This window comes from Bos grunniens, chromosome 20, assembly GCF_055505025.1.
Source record: "Bos grunniens cultivar Pamir isolate PY7600 chromosome 20, Bosgru_T2T1.0, whole genome shotgun sequence".
Taxonomy (NCBI): Eukaryota; Metazoa; Chordata; class Mammalia; order Artiodactyla; family Bovidae; genus Bos; species Bos grunniens.
This window is the reverse complement of record NC_141184.1, coordinates 67,471,174-67,487,757: the sequence shown is the minus strand read 5'-3', so window position 1 is coordinate 67,487,757 and position 16,584 is coordinate 67,471,174. Positions and strand designations below refer to the sequence as shown.

Here is a 16,584-nt window from a genome sequence, read left to right as displayed (position 1 = left end):
TCCTCATTTTCATCTTCACACAAAGATAGTTTCTCTCGTGGCATAAATTCTGCTTTACTGCCAGGCCCAGACATGGTTGACCTGAGAAAGCCAGGCAGAAGGGGAGGAACTGAACTCCATCGCAGACCAGCAGCAGGCCTGGAGGTGGCCTAGAGAGAATGGGAAGTCAGGGCACCATCCCAGCTAATCCAGCCTCCACGTGCCCCACCTGGGACTGCTGCTGTGTGGCGGTGCTTGGTGGGTGATCGTGGAGGAAAGGGGTGCCCGTTGGACGCTTCCTCAGGGAAATCAGGTCCCTTGGTGCCCATTGGACGCTTCCTCAGGGAAATCAGGTCCCTTGGGGACAACAGCTCCACCTGGCCTGGGACTGAGTTCCCGCGCTGGGCAGCTCAAAGAACAACAAAGATAGCTACATCTGGGGGGCAGTATTGCTAGTCATAAGGAGCCTGGCTTACGAGTCACAGCCTGAGATGGAATCCCATTTCTGTCAACCCTGGCTAGGTGACCTTCAGTTACACTCTACCTCACAAAGCCTCAGTGTCCTCCCACTGTGAAATGTGATTGCATGGGATAGTGGTAAGGATTGCTAAGGATAATGAACACATGGAGTTGCTTCTGACTGATGCTTAAGTAAATGGCTGTATGTACTTTCACCAGGTCCAGAGAGCGTGTTTGGAGTCAAGTCACAGGTTAGAGCCAGGCAGTTTTGATAAGCTTCCGAGGTGGTCTCTTGATGTGGCTGGATTTCTGCCTGTAGCCACCTGTCTGATTTCTCCAGAGAATCTTTGATAGGTAGATTCTCAAGTGTCAGGCGTAAACCAGCACTCTGCCATCCTGGGCCTGTCTCACTCAGGGACGATGCCTGATGGGGACAGAGCGCCCTATATAAAGCAAGGAGACCCAGCCTTTCTGAGGGACTACTGGGGACCAGGTCCGAGGTGAAGTGCTATCACACACTCTAATACTAGCCTGGAAAGCAGACCAAGCTTGCACTGCTTCCGACTTCACACATGCTGTTCTTTCTTCTGGAATGCTCACGCTCCACCCCCAGCCACCATTCCCGCAGCCTTTGTGTCTTGGCTCCAAGAGGGCTGTTCTGACCCATTCTCAGGCCCCACTTCTGACCTTCGATACACTCAGAGAATACCAGTTCTGTCACTGCCTGGCTGCGGGACCTGGAGTAACTCACCTCGCCTCTCGGAGTCTCCGAAGTCCCCTACTGGCATGTTCCCATTTTTCCAGCGTCGTGAGATGGCAGCTCTCACCTGTGATGGCGGCACTCATCACAGTTTGGAAGAAGAGTTAGTTTTCTGTTAGATGCTTCATCACCGTCTGTCCCTCCCACTGGAATGGGAGCTCTGTGCCCGCTTGTTCTCTTTGCCCAGGGTCCAGCACACTGCTTGGCACATGGCAAGCACTCTATACATTTTGTTAATAAATGTTGAAGGAATAATGATAATTAACATCTTTTGAGCACTTACTCTGTGCCATGCTGTGCTAGACTCTACAAAAGCATCTAATTTAACCTATGTAACACCATGGGTAGGAGTGTGGAGGGCAGGTATCACCATTATTCCATTTTAAGCTGAGAAAGTTGAGATTCCAAGAGCTGAAGTGACTAACCTACAGTTACGCAGTCAGGAAGGGCTGAAGCCAAGACTTGAACCTCAGTGTAGCCATCTCCAGGCCATGATCTTGATTAGGGTGCTCTGCTGAAGAATGGGCTCTTCCGTGGAGCTCTTAGGGGCAAGGAAGAAGAGCTCTGGGCATGGCCTCACAGGATGACTGTGGTAGGCAGGGAACCCTGGGAAAATGCATTACACCAAGAGGCTCCTGGAAACATCCACTTGTCTTAAATGCTTCTTCAAAAAAAAAAGTGCTTATGTTAGTCTACTCTTATTTTTTTTTTCTGATTACATAATCAGTTGTTTTGTTGAGTCGCTAAGTCATGTCTGACTCTTTTGCAACTATAGCCCACAGTTGCAATCCTCTGTCCATGGGATTCCCCAGGCAAGAATACTGGAATGGGTTGCCAATTCCTTCTCCAGGGGATCTCCCCAACCCAGGGATGGAACCCATGTCTCCTACATTAACAGGTGGATTTTTTTTTACCACCAGCTCCTAGGGAAGCCCCAGAAAATCAATATCTGTTCATTAAAGAAAAATGAGAAAATCTGAAAACTCTTAAGAAGCAAATTTCTACCCAGAGACAATCACCGTCAAATCTCTATGTATTTCGTTCCTTCCTGTGCATCCCATGCACACATTTCCCACATAATTAGAACCAAATCATACAGTTTAGTATTCTTTGTTGTTCAGTATCAAGGCATTTTCCCACATTGTTAAATATTAATTGAAAACTTGATTTTTAAAAATATCAGGGGTTTTGATAAAACTTTGTAGTATCCATGTTTACTGCAGAAAAGTTGAAAAATACAGAAAAATCTGAAGACAATTCCTCATAACCTTACCCACCCTCATAACCTTACCTGAGAAATAATAACCATTAACATTTTATGTTTTCTAGACCTTGATATCCTCTGCACATATAGTAGTATAGACAGATAGAGACACACACACACATATATACTTCTTCTAAGGACCAAACGGAAATCGTTCTTCTTCCTTCATGTTACGGGGAAGCATCCTCTAACACAAGACAAACTCAAACGTCCACAGAGCCCAAGCAAGTAGCCGAGATGGGCAAAGGGGCCAGCTCAGGGTCGTGGGGAAAGGGAGCAAGCTTTCACCCACTGGTGACATGCTGGGATCCAGACCCTTGCGTTACCAGAACTGATTTTCCAAAAGAGGCTGCAAATCCAGTTTAAAGTGAAATATCCTGAATCACAAGTCTTGGCCACTAATTTAAAAAAAAAAAAAAAATTTTTTTTTAAAGACCAAGTGTTGATTTGTTTAACAAACCAACAGAAGGGGGAAAAAGAAGAGACATCCATAGCTTAAAAGAGACCAATGACAATGAGTGGATTTTATTTGGATCTTCATTCAGACAAACTGGGAAAAAAGCATATTCTCACACATAATATTGACAAGAAGTCTTTAAATTTGACACAGACATGCTGAAATTTGTAAAGATAAAATGGCATGTCTAGGATTTGCTTCAAAATAATAACAGGAGGGAGAATGATGGGGGCATCAATGAAACAAGATTGGTCATGAATGATAACTGTGAAATCTGGGTAAGAACCAATGATTAGGTATGTTTTCTATAATCAATTGTATGTATTTATTTTTTTCAAAAAGTTTGAAAAACAAAACCAAGGTAGAACACCAGTAGGCCAACCAGACAGGTCTGTGAACCAGCATCAGAACTTGGATGGCCTGCCCTGTACATGGAGGGAGTTGTTCAGTCCCTCAGTCATGTCTGACTCCTTGTGACCCCGTGGACTGCAGCACACCGGGCTTTCCTGTCCTTTACCATCTCCCAGAGTTTGCTCTAACTCATGGCCACTGAGTTGGTGATGGAGGGAGTCGGGGTAGGGAATAACGTATGAGGCTCTCACCAGGGGTTCGAGCGTGCTTTTTGAAAATCATGTTTACTGTTATGATTTAATATTTGAAAAACTAAAGAGAAAGAAATGTTTTTTCCCATGATATAAATGACAGAATGCTAAGAAAATCTTAGCTGGAGTGGTCCAGTTTTAAAAGTTTGAGAAAACACTTTTTCTTGCTTCATTTACTTGTTAACAAGAATATTTTTATCACAAAAACAATTTCAAAATAATTCTTTCTTTCCCTGATATCTCTTACTGACCGGCAGTCAGACTCTTCTAGAGACCTCATTCACTTACTCATCTAATATACTACATAATAATGAACGCTATCTGCCAAGCACTCTGCTAAGCCCTGAGACTTGGTGGTAAACAGACTGTCACAGACGCCGCCCTCCACGGACTCACGGTGTAGGTGGGGAGATGATCAACAAGTAATCTACCAAAGCATGAAGACCTGTATTACCTGAATAACAAACACTATAGATCAAGACATTTTTTCATATTACTAAGTTACTCAAAAAATATTTTCATGACTGTGACTCTTAAAAAACTCCCCCTTGCTGTCCTGTTCTATAAAATGAGTCCCTTTCTTGCAGAAACCTTACACATTAAAAGTTCGAACAGCACCCAGGTACCGTGCTCCCTGCTGCAGACACATCAGTGAGGAGGACAGGCCTTTCAGAGGCAGCATGGAACCCGACAGCCCCGGGGTCCAGTCCTGACTTTGTCACCTAGTTGCGGGGCGACCTTGGTCATGTTCCCTAGCCCCTGTGCATCAGCTCCCTTCTTTGGTGAATGAATGGTGGGTGGTAACGGTACACACCTCAGAGATAGCATGAAGACTAAATGAGAATCTGTGAAAAGGAACGTAAAGTAACGCCCTGTCAGAGTAAGGCCACAAACTCAAGGGTTTGCTCCTTCCCTTGGAGCTTATGTACTCGTTGGGGAGACAGACAGTAATGATTTTTAAACGCCCTTTAAATCTTCAAAATCGGGGGGGGGGGGGGGGGGGGAGGGGGGCGGGGGGAGGGAGGAAGAAGAAGGGGCAAAGTAGAAGAGAGAAAGGAGGGAGAGGAAAGGATGGAGGGATGCGAGTAAGAGAAGGAAAAAGGGATGAAGGGCCTGGTTGGACCACCCCAAAGATACGATTATGCCAGTGTGCTCTCGGGGCGATGCTTAATTCAGTTCTACGCACCGGGAGATCTTAAATAAGCTCAGGAAGGAATCAGCAAAGGAAACTGGCGGGCCGGGCGGGATGGGGCGCGGGCCTGCTCTGCGGGGTCTCGCTCACCGCCCTTCTTCTGCCCTCCTCGCGCAGAAAGCGGGTTCGCCGACACGCTGACGCCCGCGCGCCTCGGCCAGGCCCGCTTCAGCGCCTGCCTGCCGCCCAGCAGCCACGACGCGGCCAACTTCGACAACAACGAGCTCGAGAACAACCAGGTGGTGGCCAAGCTGGGCCACCTGGCGCTGGGCCGCGCCCCAGGCCCGGCCCCCGCCGACCACGCGGCCGCAGCCATCCCGTGCGGGCCCCGCGAGCGCCAGCGGCCCTCGTCGTCGCCGGCGCTGCTCGAGGCCGACCTGCGCTTCCACGCGACGCGCGGGCCAGACGTGAGCCTGTCGCTCGACCGCAAGGTGGCCTGCGCGCCGCGCCCCGACGGCGGCCGCACCCTCGTCTTCTCCGAGCGCCCACTGCGGCCCGGGGAGAGCCTCTTCGTGGAAGTGGGCCGCCCGGGGCTGGCGGCGCCCGGCGCGCTGGCCTTCGGCATCACGTCGTGCGACCCGGGAGGGCTCCGGCCTGCCGAGCTGCCCGCAGACCCCGACGCGCTCATCGACCGCAAGGAGTACTGGGTGGTGGCGCGCGCCGGACCCGTGCCGAGCGGCGGCGACGCGCTCAGCTTCACGCTGCGGCCCGGCGGCGACGTGCTCCTGGGCGTCAACGGGCGCCCGCGCGGCCGCCTGCTGTGCGTCGACACCACGCAGGCGCTCTGGGCTTTCTTCGCCGTGCGCGGCGGCGCCGCCGGCCAGCTGCGCCTCCTCGGTGAGTCCCCCGACTGCGCGTGCGCGGGGCTCGCCCCCGGAAACCCGGCGCCTCTGGATAGGTAGCCGCTCCTGCAGCCGCTGAAGCCCAGCCAGCAGTCCCCCAGACTTGAGCGCGCAGCAGAACCGTCTGTCCTCCACTTAGAGTTTCCGATTCAGTAGGGGAGGGTCCCCAGAAGATGCATTTTAACCAGGGCCCCGGGGATGCTCATCCCTGGACCACACCCTGTCCATACCAACCCAAGTAACCCGCTGGTGTTAGGACCTGGCAATTTTCCCCCCCATTATTATGCTTTATTATATGCATATTTTCACATTATATAGAGTATGTTACGTGCCAGAGATAAAGAAAATACAGCTACATTTAAAAGAGGAAAATGAGAATAACATCATCCACAGAAAATAGGGTGCAGGCTGGACCCACCACGTTTTCAGATTGATTTTTGCATTCATTCATGCTGCACATAAACACGGAGTGCACCCCGTCTCCAGCTATGGGCCAATCTGTGAGCTCCCAAGATGGGCAGGGCAGAGGACTGGATACAGACCTTGGACCTCCTCACATCCTCTCTGGCACCCAAATGGAGATTTGCACGGTGTGATGTTCGCTACAGCAGAGGGGCTTCTCTTTGCTCCAGCTTGGTGGAGCCAGGCTGGTGATCAGGGAAGGCTTCCAGAGAGCATAGCTCTGTTTTCAAGTTTTAGAAAGTCCAAACAATGACAGAAATAATGAACGCTTCATATGTCACATCATTCAGTTTGATCCTCCTGATAACCTTGTAAAACCAGTATCATTATCTATGAAGATGCCTTCAGTGTAGAAAGGGAGCGATGACCTGCATCGTGCGTTTGTGAGGATGAAATGATCAGGTGCATATAATGCTTTTAGCAGGTAACTGCCACATGCAGCGTGTTTAGTAAGTAGCATTAGTAATGACAGTGACTTGCTGTTTAACCGAGGACAGAGGAACAGGGTGGCAGTGGTTGTCATTTGGTTGGTTTGGGGTTTGTTTAAGGGACCATCAAATACAGTCATCATTTCAGCCTGAAATAAGTTGCCTGAGTTCCCACTGGGGCTTTGCAAGAACTAAGCCTAGAGTCCTTCTCCCTCTCCCCAGCTCCCCTAGGAGAACCAGAATGAGCCTTTGAGTGGTCAGGAGGAGAAGATAGAACAGCATTTAGAGGCCAGAGACTTGCCCTCCTGATCCCTATCTGACAGCAGCTCTGGTGCTGTAATCTGTCCATCAGTCCTCTAGTAGGGCACAGAACGGGGTGTGTCTCTTCACGTCAGAAGTAACCATTATTTCCTGAACCAACAGTTCAGGGAAGAAAACCCATCCATGTTGAACACTAGTCAGGAGTCTTGTAGTTGCAAGTAACAAAACCCCACTCACGGTGCCATAAGCAAAAGGAATTTGGGGAGTACCCACATACCTTAGAAGTCTGGGAGTGTATTGGATGGATTCAGGGACAGCTGGATCTAGCTGCTGAGAGTATGTCATCAGGATTCTACTTCTCTTTCCATCTCAAAGCTCTACTTTCCTCTATGTTGCCTTCCCTCTCAGGCACACCCTACAGCACCAGGCTTTTCTCTCGATGGAATGGGTCCCTTCTTTCCTAGTGGTGCTAGTGAAAATCACAGAATTTGGGCTTGCAGGCCTCGCTTGAGTTATGCGCCCTTCACTGGTAAAGAATCCACCTGCAATGCTGGAGACCCTGGTTCAGTTCCCAGGTCAGGAAGATCTGGAAAAGGGATAGGCTACCCACTCCAGTATTCCTGGGCTTTCCTAGTGGCTCAGATGGTAAAGAATCCACATGTAATGCAGGAGGCCTGGTTCAATCCCTAGGTTGGGAAGATTCCCTAGAGAAGGGAACGGCAACTCACTCCAGTATTCTGGCCTGGAGAATTCCATGGACAGAGAAGCCTGGCAGGCTATAGTCCATGGGGTCGCAAAGATTCGGACACGACTGAGCGACTTTCACTTCCACTTTCCTTGAACCACCATTGAGACCAAGGGTAGAAGTTCTTTCTCATTGGCTTGGCCTGGATCATGTGCATGAGGGTGAAGTAGGACCTCCAACAAAATTCCAGTGGTGTTTCTGAAACAGGAATGGAGGTCAGGCAGACACAGACCAGATGTCTACCCCACTTGTACGATGCCATCAATTCTCAGCAGAATCCTATGCAGTAGCTCTTGTTCTCCATTAGATCCATGTAGTGAAGGTGCAAAGCAGTAAAGAGCCAGGGGCTAGCAGAGCAGAGCCCACCTCCCACGTCCCTGATGGATTCTCTGTGGTCTCAGGAACACTGCAGTCCAGCCCTGCGACCACATCCCCATCAGGGTCCCTCAGCGGCTCCCAGGACGACAGCGACTCCGACATGGCCTTCAGTGTCAACCAGTCCTCCTCGGCATCTGAGTCATCCCTGGGTAAGGACGTGTGGACCCTCGGGGGTGCAGGGAGATGGGCTGCACTGGTGGCTGTGCCAGCCCCTCCTGCCCTTGCCCCAGCCCCTGCACCCTTTCCTGGAGGGAGGACAAACATCTGGACGTGGCATTCCAAAGGGCGATAACGGTGCTCGCTGCTTGGGGGTAGGAGCATAGGAAAAGGGGCCAAACCCAGAGGAAAACTGAACGCCGTGTCTCCCAGAGTTGCCCCCCATGGCTTCTGGCACAGAAGCTCTGCCCTCGTGGGGTTGCCCAGCAGAGCCCACCTGGGACCGTGAGTTGAGGTCTGCCTGTTCTCCCTCTCTGCAGTGACGGCACCCAGCTCCCCGCTGAGCCCACCAGTGTCGCCCGTGTCCTCCCCGCCGGAGCTGGTGGGCAGCAAGAGCAGCGAGTGCACCGTGTGCTTCGACGGCGAGGTGGACACGGTCATCTACACATGCGGACACATGTGTCTGTGCCACGGCTGTGGCCTGCGGCTCAAGAGGCAGGCCCGGGCCTGCTGCCCCATCTGCCGGCGGCCCATCAAGGACGTCATTAAGACCTACAGGCCGTAGCCTGGCCCGCCCACGGGCCTTGACCAGAGCAAGGTCAGCTTTCTGAAGCCCACCCCCTGGGCCAGGCAACCACCATGGCCGCCAGGGAGCCCAAGGGCACTGCCATCTCGTCCGCCACCCTGCAGTGGTGGGCATGGCGTGACAGTCATGGAGATGAGGCCCCCGGGGGCCTGAGTTCAAGTGAGGGTTGCTTCTGGCCTGAAAGTGCTGTGCCCCCAAAAGGCCGTCCCCCGGTGGTCTCAGCTGGGAAACTGTCCCGTGCGCAATGCCTCCTGCTGGGGTTGGTTGAGTGTGAGTGCGAGAGGGGGCAGGCTGAGAATGACTGAGAGAAACCCATTGGTATTTATCCAGGGATCCTGGCTCTGGGAGGTTATTTAACACTAAGGAATGTGCAATCTGGAGCCCAGACGGCAGTGGGACAAGAAGCTGTTCACTTTCTGGGGCTATGACGTCAGCTGGTTTTGAATATACGGAACCCGCACCTAAACAGAACTCCCACGGATGGTATAGGAAAGGGACACTCAGATTTTCTAAGGCGAGGAAAAAATAGCTCATTGTTTACAGCTCCAAAGCGGCAACTCCTTGTGGGGGGCAGGGGGAAGGTGGGTGGAGAACCTAAAAGAACAATTTGCTTTTTTAGTATCTAACTCAGTCTCTCAGTCTCAGAGAGCAGTTTTGAGGAGTGCTGGGGCCAGAGCTCTGGGTGGTGTCCCCTCTAAAGCCTTGTCACCCCTCCACCCCCAGACCACCTAATAGTAAGTGCTACACCCCTTGACTCCACCCACAAATGCTTTCAGTCTGTACCACCCTCACCATCTGCAGGAAAATAAAACAGCAGGTCCGCTTTTCCTGGGGGCGGGAAAGAATCCTAGACGCCAGTGAGCCCCCTGGGGTTGGAAAGGGCCACTCCTCAGCTCTCCACATTTCCTGCTGAAATGCTAGGCCTGGCACTCGCCAGCAGCTGTGAGCATCACCAAGGTGACCTGCTGCCAAGAAGAGGGAGGAAGCGCGGCTTTGCCACCATCTTTGTTCTGATTCTCAGCTCATCTTCCTCTGCTGATTGCTGAGATGTTAACTGATTATTAGGATGTTAGCTAGGAACTGAGACACTCTGAAAATGCTGACCTTGTGACTCTCCCCCTCCCCAGGGCAATTTGCTGGGCATTTTCTAGGCCCCTGGCCCTGCTTCCCCTCCCTTACCCACTCACCCCTGCCCAGGCCCGTCTCTGCAGACTCCCAGACCACGCCTGGGTTGACGAGTTGGCCAGCCTGCAGTTCCCATCTGGGCCCCAGTTCTGGGCCCCACCTTCCCTGTCTTGTGCTGTATCTTTAGGGAGGGCCCCGAGCCTCTCTGTTTCTCACTTCCCGATCTAAGAAGAAACCTAGTACCTGCCCACTCCGGAGCTCTTGGGAGGACCAGCGCAACATTCTACAAAGCCCAGGACACCTTGTGAAGAACACGTATTTTTAGTCCAGTTCCTAATCTGTTCATCTATTGAGGAAGACAAGCAAAGGAGGACGTTCAGAGTTTATGCATTCATACGACACATTTTGCTGGGTGTCTGGAGGCCCCTTCTGTAGATCAAGTCTCCTAAGGCCAGTCAGTCCATGCCCTTGTGGTGCTCTGGGTCTTGGACTATCTGCTTCTTCACCTGGTATTCTGACCTGCTCTCAGCTTCAGAAACCCTCCTCTTGCCCCTGCAGGAATCCCTGATTGTTTGTTTTTTTTTTTTTTTTCCCTTGTGAACTTGGGAACTACATCCAGATTTTAATTTCACAGCAGAACCTTCAGGGGAGCAACTGACACCTCACCATTTGCCAGATTAAGAGTCTGCAAACCTAGGCAGTGCTCAGCAGCCAGCTGAATTCTTTTCCCCCTCATGTTGGGTGTGGGCAAAGCCACACACAGGCCCCAGGAGAGAGAGCTCATCACACCCCCAGGCTGGTGTTCTCCAGGCAGCAGCTCCCCTGGCTGGACTGAGCCACAGTCACAGCCCCGGAAGTCTCTGCAGCCAGCGCCTCTCTCCTGTCACCTCAGGTTCCAGCCGGGCTCAGTGCAGCCACGGCCAGGAATCCAGGGACCTGGGGCCTGGACCCAGGGCAGACCAGGACGTGTGCCTGGCGACTTGTCACCTGGGAAGGAGGGAGCTCGTGGCCTGTGTAATTCGCTCTGCAGCCGCTATTAGTAGCATCCCCATTTCCAAGAGGAATTAAAGGGGTGTTTATCTGTTCAAAACCAGACATTTCCAGTTTAGACATTTCCTCTAAACTGATTTATTCAGCACTGCAGAGAAGCTGCCCGCACTGCCCTCTAGGTTCTGTCTGGAGAAGGGGCAGGAGTAAAGGGACAGGAACCATGCTCCTTTATTTGGCAGCCCTGTGTGCCCTGCACGGCGCTGCAGAGGTGCGTCCCCACGTCACCCTGCGAGGCAGGTCTTTGTACTATATTGAAGACACCACCGATTATAAAATACACCATTCTGTGTGCCACTAAGGGAAAAACACTGCCAATTTTAACTGTAAGGTGCCACAGCTATACAACTCATTTTATTCAGACATGTTATGTAGAAAAGCTGTGTTCTTTACAATCAGTGGAATCTGCTATTACCCCATTTGGCAGGTGAGAAAACTGAGGTCCACGAAGTGAAGCAGGAGGTGGCAGGACTGGGCTTCAAGCCCAGTGGTGCCTGGTGCCGAACCCCACGCTCTCCACTGCCTCTCCCCAGGTCCAGAAAGCTCAAGAAATCGCTTGAGTTTTCTTCCTTGAAGCTTACCTGGGCAGCCCCTGGAGAGAGCCGGGCACATGCCCCTGTGTGAGGGTTCCAGCCCCAGACTGACGCCTCTTTGCCACCCAAAGCCTGGGAAGACTCCTGTCCTTTCTTTCAGGCTCATCTGCCCACTGCCACCTTCTCCTGGCCTCTTCCTATTATATGTGGGCACCCATCTGGGGCAGCCCGGGGGAGAGCCTTGTCCTGTTCACCTTCCTGGGCCCTGTGACCACTACCCTCTTAAGCAGGGCCCCCTGGGGGTGGGGAGGGGAGACCAGAAGATGCCCCCTTTGTTGTGATCTGGTGCCACCAGAGAAATCTGGCTGTTTCCAAGTCAAGACAAACACCTTTGTCTAGCCCGCTCTCAGCCTGGGAGTCTTCTGGAATTTAGCTACCTGGGGCAGTGCTCCCCGAAGTGTAGCAAGACTTCTTCAGCCATCTACAACTCCTGGTCAGCGTGGCCTGTGTTCTGGACACAGGGACGGGAACTGGGTCTAAAGACAAGCCTGCGGGCAGCTTGTGGCGCAGAGCAGGAGGTGGGCAGATTTGTAGACGTGTATTTGGCCCGTCCAGTGCTGGGTCCTGTGATGGCACATAGTAGGTACTCATTAAAGGTTTCCTGAGTAGTCCAGAAATCCGGTTATGAGTGTTCAAGGATTTGGTAAAACATCATGTACACGTGCACACAGTCATTCAGTGAACATGTGCTGAGCGTCTACTGCCTGTGGAGTACAAGGAGGACCAACCGAGGGACAGGAGCCCAGCTCTGACATCAGAGGAAGGACATCATGAGACATTTGGGGCAGAGTTCGAGGGCTCTCTTGGCCCTTCTGTTGCCTCGGGGGTCTATCTTGGTCAGTACACAACTGCTTTCCAGACCCAGAGACCCCTGCACACTTCAAAAATCCTTCTCTGCATTAGGAATGCCGGGCACCTTATAGGCAGCAAACTTCTGCTGAGATGGCCTTTGGCAGAACCGTTCAGGGCCCCACCAACTAATGATTGCCCTCAGGCCTTGCCAGGGAGGGAGACGGGAGAGGGCTACCTGCTTCTTTCAGGCCTTGGGACTGGTGGCTGGAGATCAATCCCCAAGTGGCCAGGGAACCCGCAGTCATTTCCAGAATAGGCGTGTACAGAGTTGGCAAATGAGAGGCAGTCTCCTTCCGCCGTTCAGTCTGGTCTCTGCCCTGGCTCTGGCAGAGAGGCTCTGGCTCAGGAACACGGGGCCTCTCTCCGTGTCTAATTGTCTCACCGTCTTTCTAACGCAATGACTTGTACAACAATCTGTCCGTGCCTTATGAAAGTGTCTGTGCACTTTTAACCCTCTTTAAGAGCAACTTTAAAAAGTGGGCCAGCAAAAAAAAAAAAAAAAAGTGGGCCAGGGACTAGCATACATGGTGGTGTTCTAGAGATCTGTGGTGATCACTGAAGCTTCTGCCTCGTGTGTTTGATGTTGGCGTGAAGAAGTGTATGTTCCCCACTCCACCCCTCCACTACCTGTGTACAGACCTTTTAAAAAATGTGTTTCTCTTATTTTTCTGATTCGATACTGTGACCTCTCCAACACAGACTAATCTTTGGGGGTCTATAATAAAGGTTTCCAAGCCTGAGGGCAGTGGGTTGGGAAGGGTTTGCGCTGGTCCTGCGTGTTGTGCTTTTGTGTGTTGTGTGTTTCGATTTGTCTGTTTTTATTTGTTTTATATTAACATAATTTTCCTGTTTAAAAAAAAAAAACAAATACAACTTTGGCTTGTTAAAAAACAAAGTCTCTTCAGGACTGTTTTTAAAAATCACAGTTACCTACATTGTCGGGAAGTGGAGGTGAGGGATACAAATCATTGCCCGCCTTGAGAAAATAATTTGCAAAATGTCTATAGAACCCTGAGCATATTCAAACCTTTTGCTTAGGAACTCCTAAGAAAATATCCTCAGGAATTAATTCTTATTGAGGATAAGCTCCATATTTAAGGATGGTCATTACAGCATTATTTATAATAATGAAAAACTAGAAACAACCCTAATGACCAACAACTAGGGTTTATAGTTGTCCCTCATCATTCTTTGCTCACAGGATTGGCTCCAGGACCACCACCACCCCACCTTGGGATAGCCACAGATGCCCAGATCACTTATATAGAATAGATTAGTATTTGCATTTGACTTATACACACCCTCTGTATACTTTAAATCATCTCTGGAGTACTTACAATACCTAACACAACGCATATGCTATTTAAATGCTGCCCGTGCAACAAATTCAAGTTCTGCTTTTTGGAAATTTCTGAAACTTTTGTTTCAAACACTTTCCATCTGAGGCTGGTTGAAGTCACAGATGCAGAGCCTGCAAATACGGTGAACCAACTGTTCTTATCAGAGATCTTGGATGCAAGTGACAGAAACCCAGCTGGCATGAAGACTGGTTCAAGACGGTGGAGTAGAAGGACATGCACTCACCTCCTCCTATGAGAGCACCAAAATCACAGCTAGCTGTTGGACAATTGACAGGAGGATGCTGGGACCCACCAAAAAAACGTACCCCTACATCCAAAGACAAAGGAAAAGCCGCAGTAAGACAGTAGGAGGGACACAATCATAATAAAATCAAATTCCACTAGGTGGGCAACCGCAAAATGGAGGACAGTTCTACCAAAGAAGTCCTTCCAGTGTGGTGAAGGTTCTGAGCCCCACAGCAGGCTTCCCAGCTTGGGGATCCAGCAAAGGTAATAGGAATCCCCAGGGAACCTGACTTTGCAGGCCAGTGGGACTTGACCATAGGACTTGCACAGACTCCAGTCTTGACACTAAGTCTTGTGCACACCAGGACCCAGGGGAAAGGAGCAGTGACCCCATAAGACACTGAGCCAGACCCACCTGCTAACGTCGGAGGCTCTCCTGTGGAGGCATGGGTTGACAGTGGCGGTGGCTCGCTGTGGGGACTGGGACACTGGCAGCAGCAGTCCCGGGAGGTGCCCCTTGGCATGAGCCCTCTTGGAGGTCACCATTAATCCTACCATAGAGCCTATAGACTCCAGGGCTGGGTTGCCTCACACCAAACAACTAACAGGGAGGGAGCAGAGCTCCACTCATCAACAGACAATTGTGTTACAGTTTAACTGAGGCCTGCCCTGTCCACCAGAGCAAGACCCAGTTTTTCCCATCGTTAGTCTCTCCCATCAGGAAGCTTACACAAGCCTCATCCACCAGAGGGCAGACAGAACGAGCAAGAAGAACCACAATCCTGTAGCTGCCAGAATGAAAACTATATCACAGAAAGTTAATCAAAATGAAAACGAAGAGGATTGTGTCCCCAGAGGAAGAGAGAAGATAAAACCCCAGAAAAACAACTAAATGAAGTGGATATAAGCAACCTTCCAGAAAAACAATTCAGAATAATGATAGTGAAGATGATCCAGGATCTTGGAAAAAGAATGGAGAAGATGCAAGAACTAAAGAGCAACCAGAGATGGATAATACACCAGAAGGAATCCAGAGCAGAAAAACTGAGGCAGAAGCATGAATAAATGACTTGGCAGACAGGACGGTGGAAATCACTGCAGCAGAACAGAATAGGGAGAAAAGAATGAAAAGAAATGAAGACAGCCTAAGAGACCTCTGGGACAACATTAAACACAAACATTTGCATTATAGAGGTCTCAGAAGAAGAGAGAAAGGACCTGAGAAAATATTTGAAGAGATGGTAGCTGAAAACTTCCCTAACATGGGAAACGGAGAAGGCAGTGGCACCCCACTCCAGTACTCTTGCCTGGAAAATCCCAAGGACGGGGGAGCCTGGTTAGCTGCCGTCTATGGGGTCGCACAGAGTCGGACACGACTGAAGCGACTTAGCAGCAACTTGGGAAAGGAAATAGTCAACCAAGTCCTGGAAGTGCAGAGTCCCAGGCAGGATAAACTAAGGAAGAACACACTAAGACACATACTAATCAAACTAACAAAAATTAAAGACAAAAATAAAGTATCAAAAGCAACAAGGGAAAAACAACAGATAACATACAAGGGAACTCCTATAAGATTATCAGCTGATTTCTCAACAGAAACTCTAAAAGCCAGAAAGGAATGGCATGATATATTTAAAGTGATAAAAGGGAAGAACCTACAACCAAGAATACTCTACTCAGCAAAAATCTTGTTCAGATTTGACAGAAAAATCAAAATCTTTACAGAAAAGCAAAAGTTAGGAGAATTCAGCACCACTAAACCAGTTTCACAACAAATGCTAAAGGAACCACTCTAGGCAGGAAATGCAAGAGAAGGAAAAAACCTACAAAAAATAAACGCAAAACAATTAGGAAAATGGTAATAGGATCATACATATCAATAATTACCTTAAATGTAAATGGATTAAGTGCATCAACCGGAAGACATAGACTGGACTGGCTGGGTGGATGAGAACGTGTTCATGTATGCACTTCCACTTACCACATCAGTCTCCTTAACCCCCCAGATTGTAATTTATATTGTTAGGTTAATCATGTTTCCATTATGGCTTGCAATTGTAGTTATCTTTTACTTTTTGTCTGACTGTTGATTGTGAAAACTGATAAACATCTTTTACTATTCTTAAAAAAAAAAAAAAGAAACCCAGCTGGAACTGGCTTTGGGGAGATTAAAAGGCTCAGGTAACTGAGACTTCCCATATCAAAACCCAAGAACTCACTTTGGGTGCCTTTTGACCTGGAATCTGAAAAGCTGCGACAGGATGTGGCCTTTCCCCTTTTACCTCTGCTCTCTTCTGTCCCCCGTTCCCAGGAAGCTCCACGAGACAGCCGACAGCAGGTCCAGGCTACACCCTGCCTTTGAGGAAATCCCCGAGTGGACCAAAGTGCATCATGTGTCCCTTCCTTAGCCAATCATGGAAGCCAGGGAGATCCAGGGCTCTAACTGGTCAGACATGCACTCACCTCCACCCCATAGCCACACCTGTTAAATTAAGAGTTGGGGGTGGGGAAAATTGGAGCAATGAAGAAGGAAAACTGGGCAGGGAGGAACAACAGATGTTTAAAGAATGTTGAATAAAACATGATACAGATACATCCCCAGGTAATAATGTGGACTGTGAAGCCGGACAGCCAGGTCCTCACCACGACATTGGGCCAGACGCTTAACCTTTTTGTGTCTCAATTTCCTCACCTGCAAAGCAAGAATAATAAGAGTTCCTGGTTTTAGAATGAATGTGAGTATTACTGAGCTCATTCAAGTGATGTGCTAGGCACAGCATCTGGAACTCAGCAAACAGTTTATAACACAG

The 16,584-nt window shown here is 49.9% G+C and overlaps 1 protein-coding gene and 1 long non-coding RNA gene across 2 annotated transcripts in view; one reads left to right on the top strand and one right to left on the bottom strand.

The window, feature by feature from the left end:
- Positions 1 to 13,083, top strand: part of NEURL1B (neuralized E3 ubiquitin protein ligase 1B) — a 44,674-nt gene extending 31,591 nt beyond the window's left edge. The window contains exons 3-5 of the mRNA XM_086362199.1: positions 4,831 to 5,550; positions 7,853 to 7,978; positions 8,306 to 13,083. Coding sequence (XP_086218325.1) covers positions 4,831 to 5,550; positions 7,853 to 7,978; positions 8,306 to 8,550 — 1,091 coding nt within the window. The 3' untranslated portion in view covers positions 8,551 to 13,083. The remainder of the gene's footprint in view (positions 1 to 4,830; positions 5,551 to 7,852; positions 7,979 to 8,305) is intronic.
- LOC147350590 (uncharacterized) lies at positions 12,694 to 16,126 on the bottom strand. The gene is made up of 2 exons (XR_015148998.1): positions 15,994 to 16,126; positions 12,694 to 13,856 (listed from the first exon to the last, which is right to left on the bottom strand). It is a non-coding gene; the product is annotated as an uncharacterized LOC147350590 (long non-coding RNA).
- Positions 16,127 to 16,584: the final 458 nt, after the last annotated feature.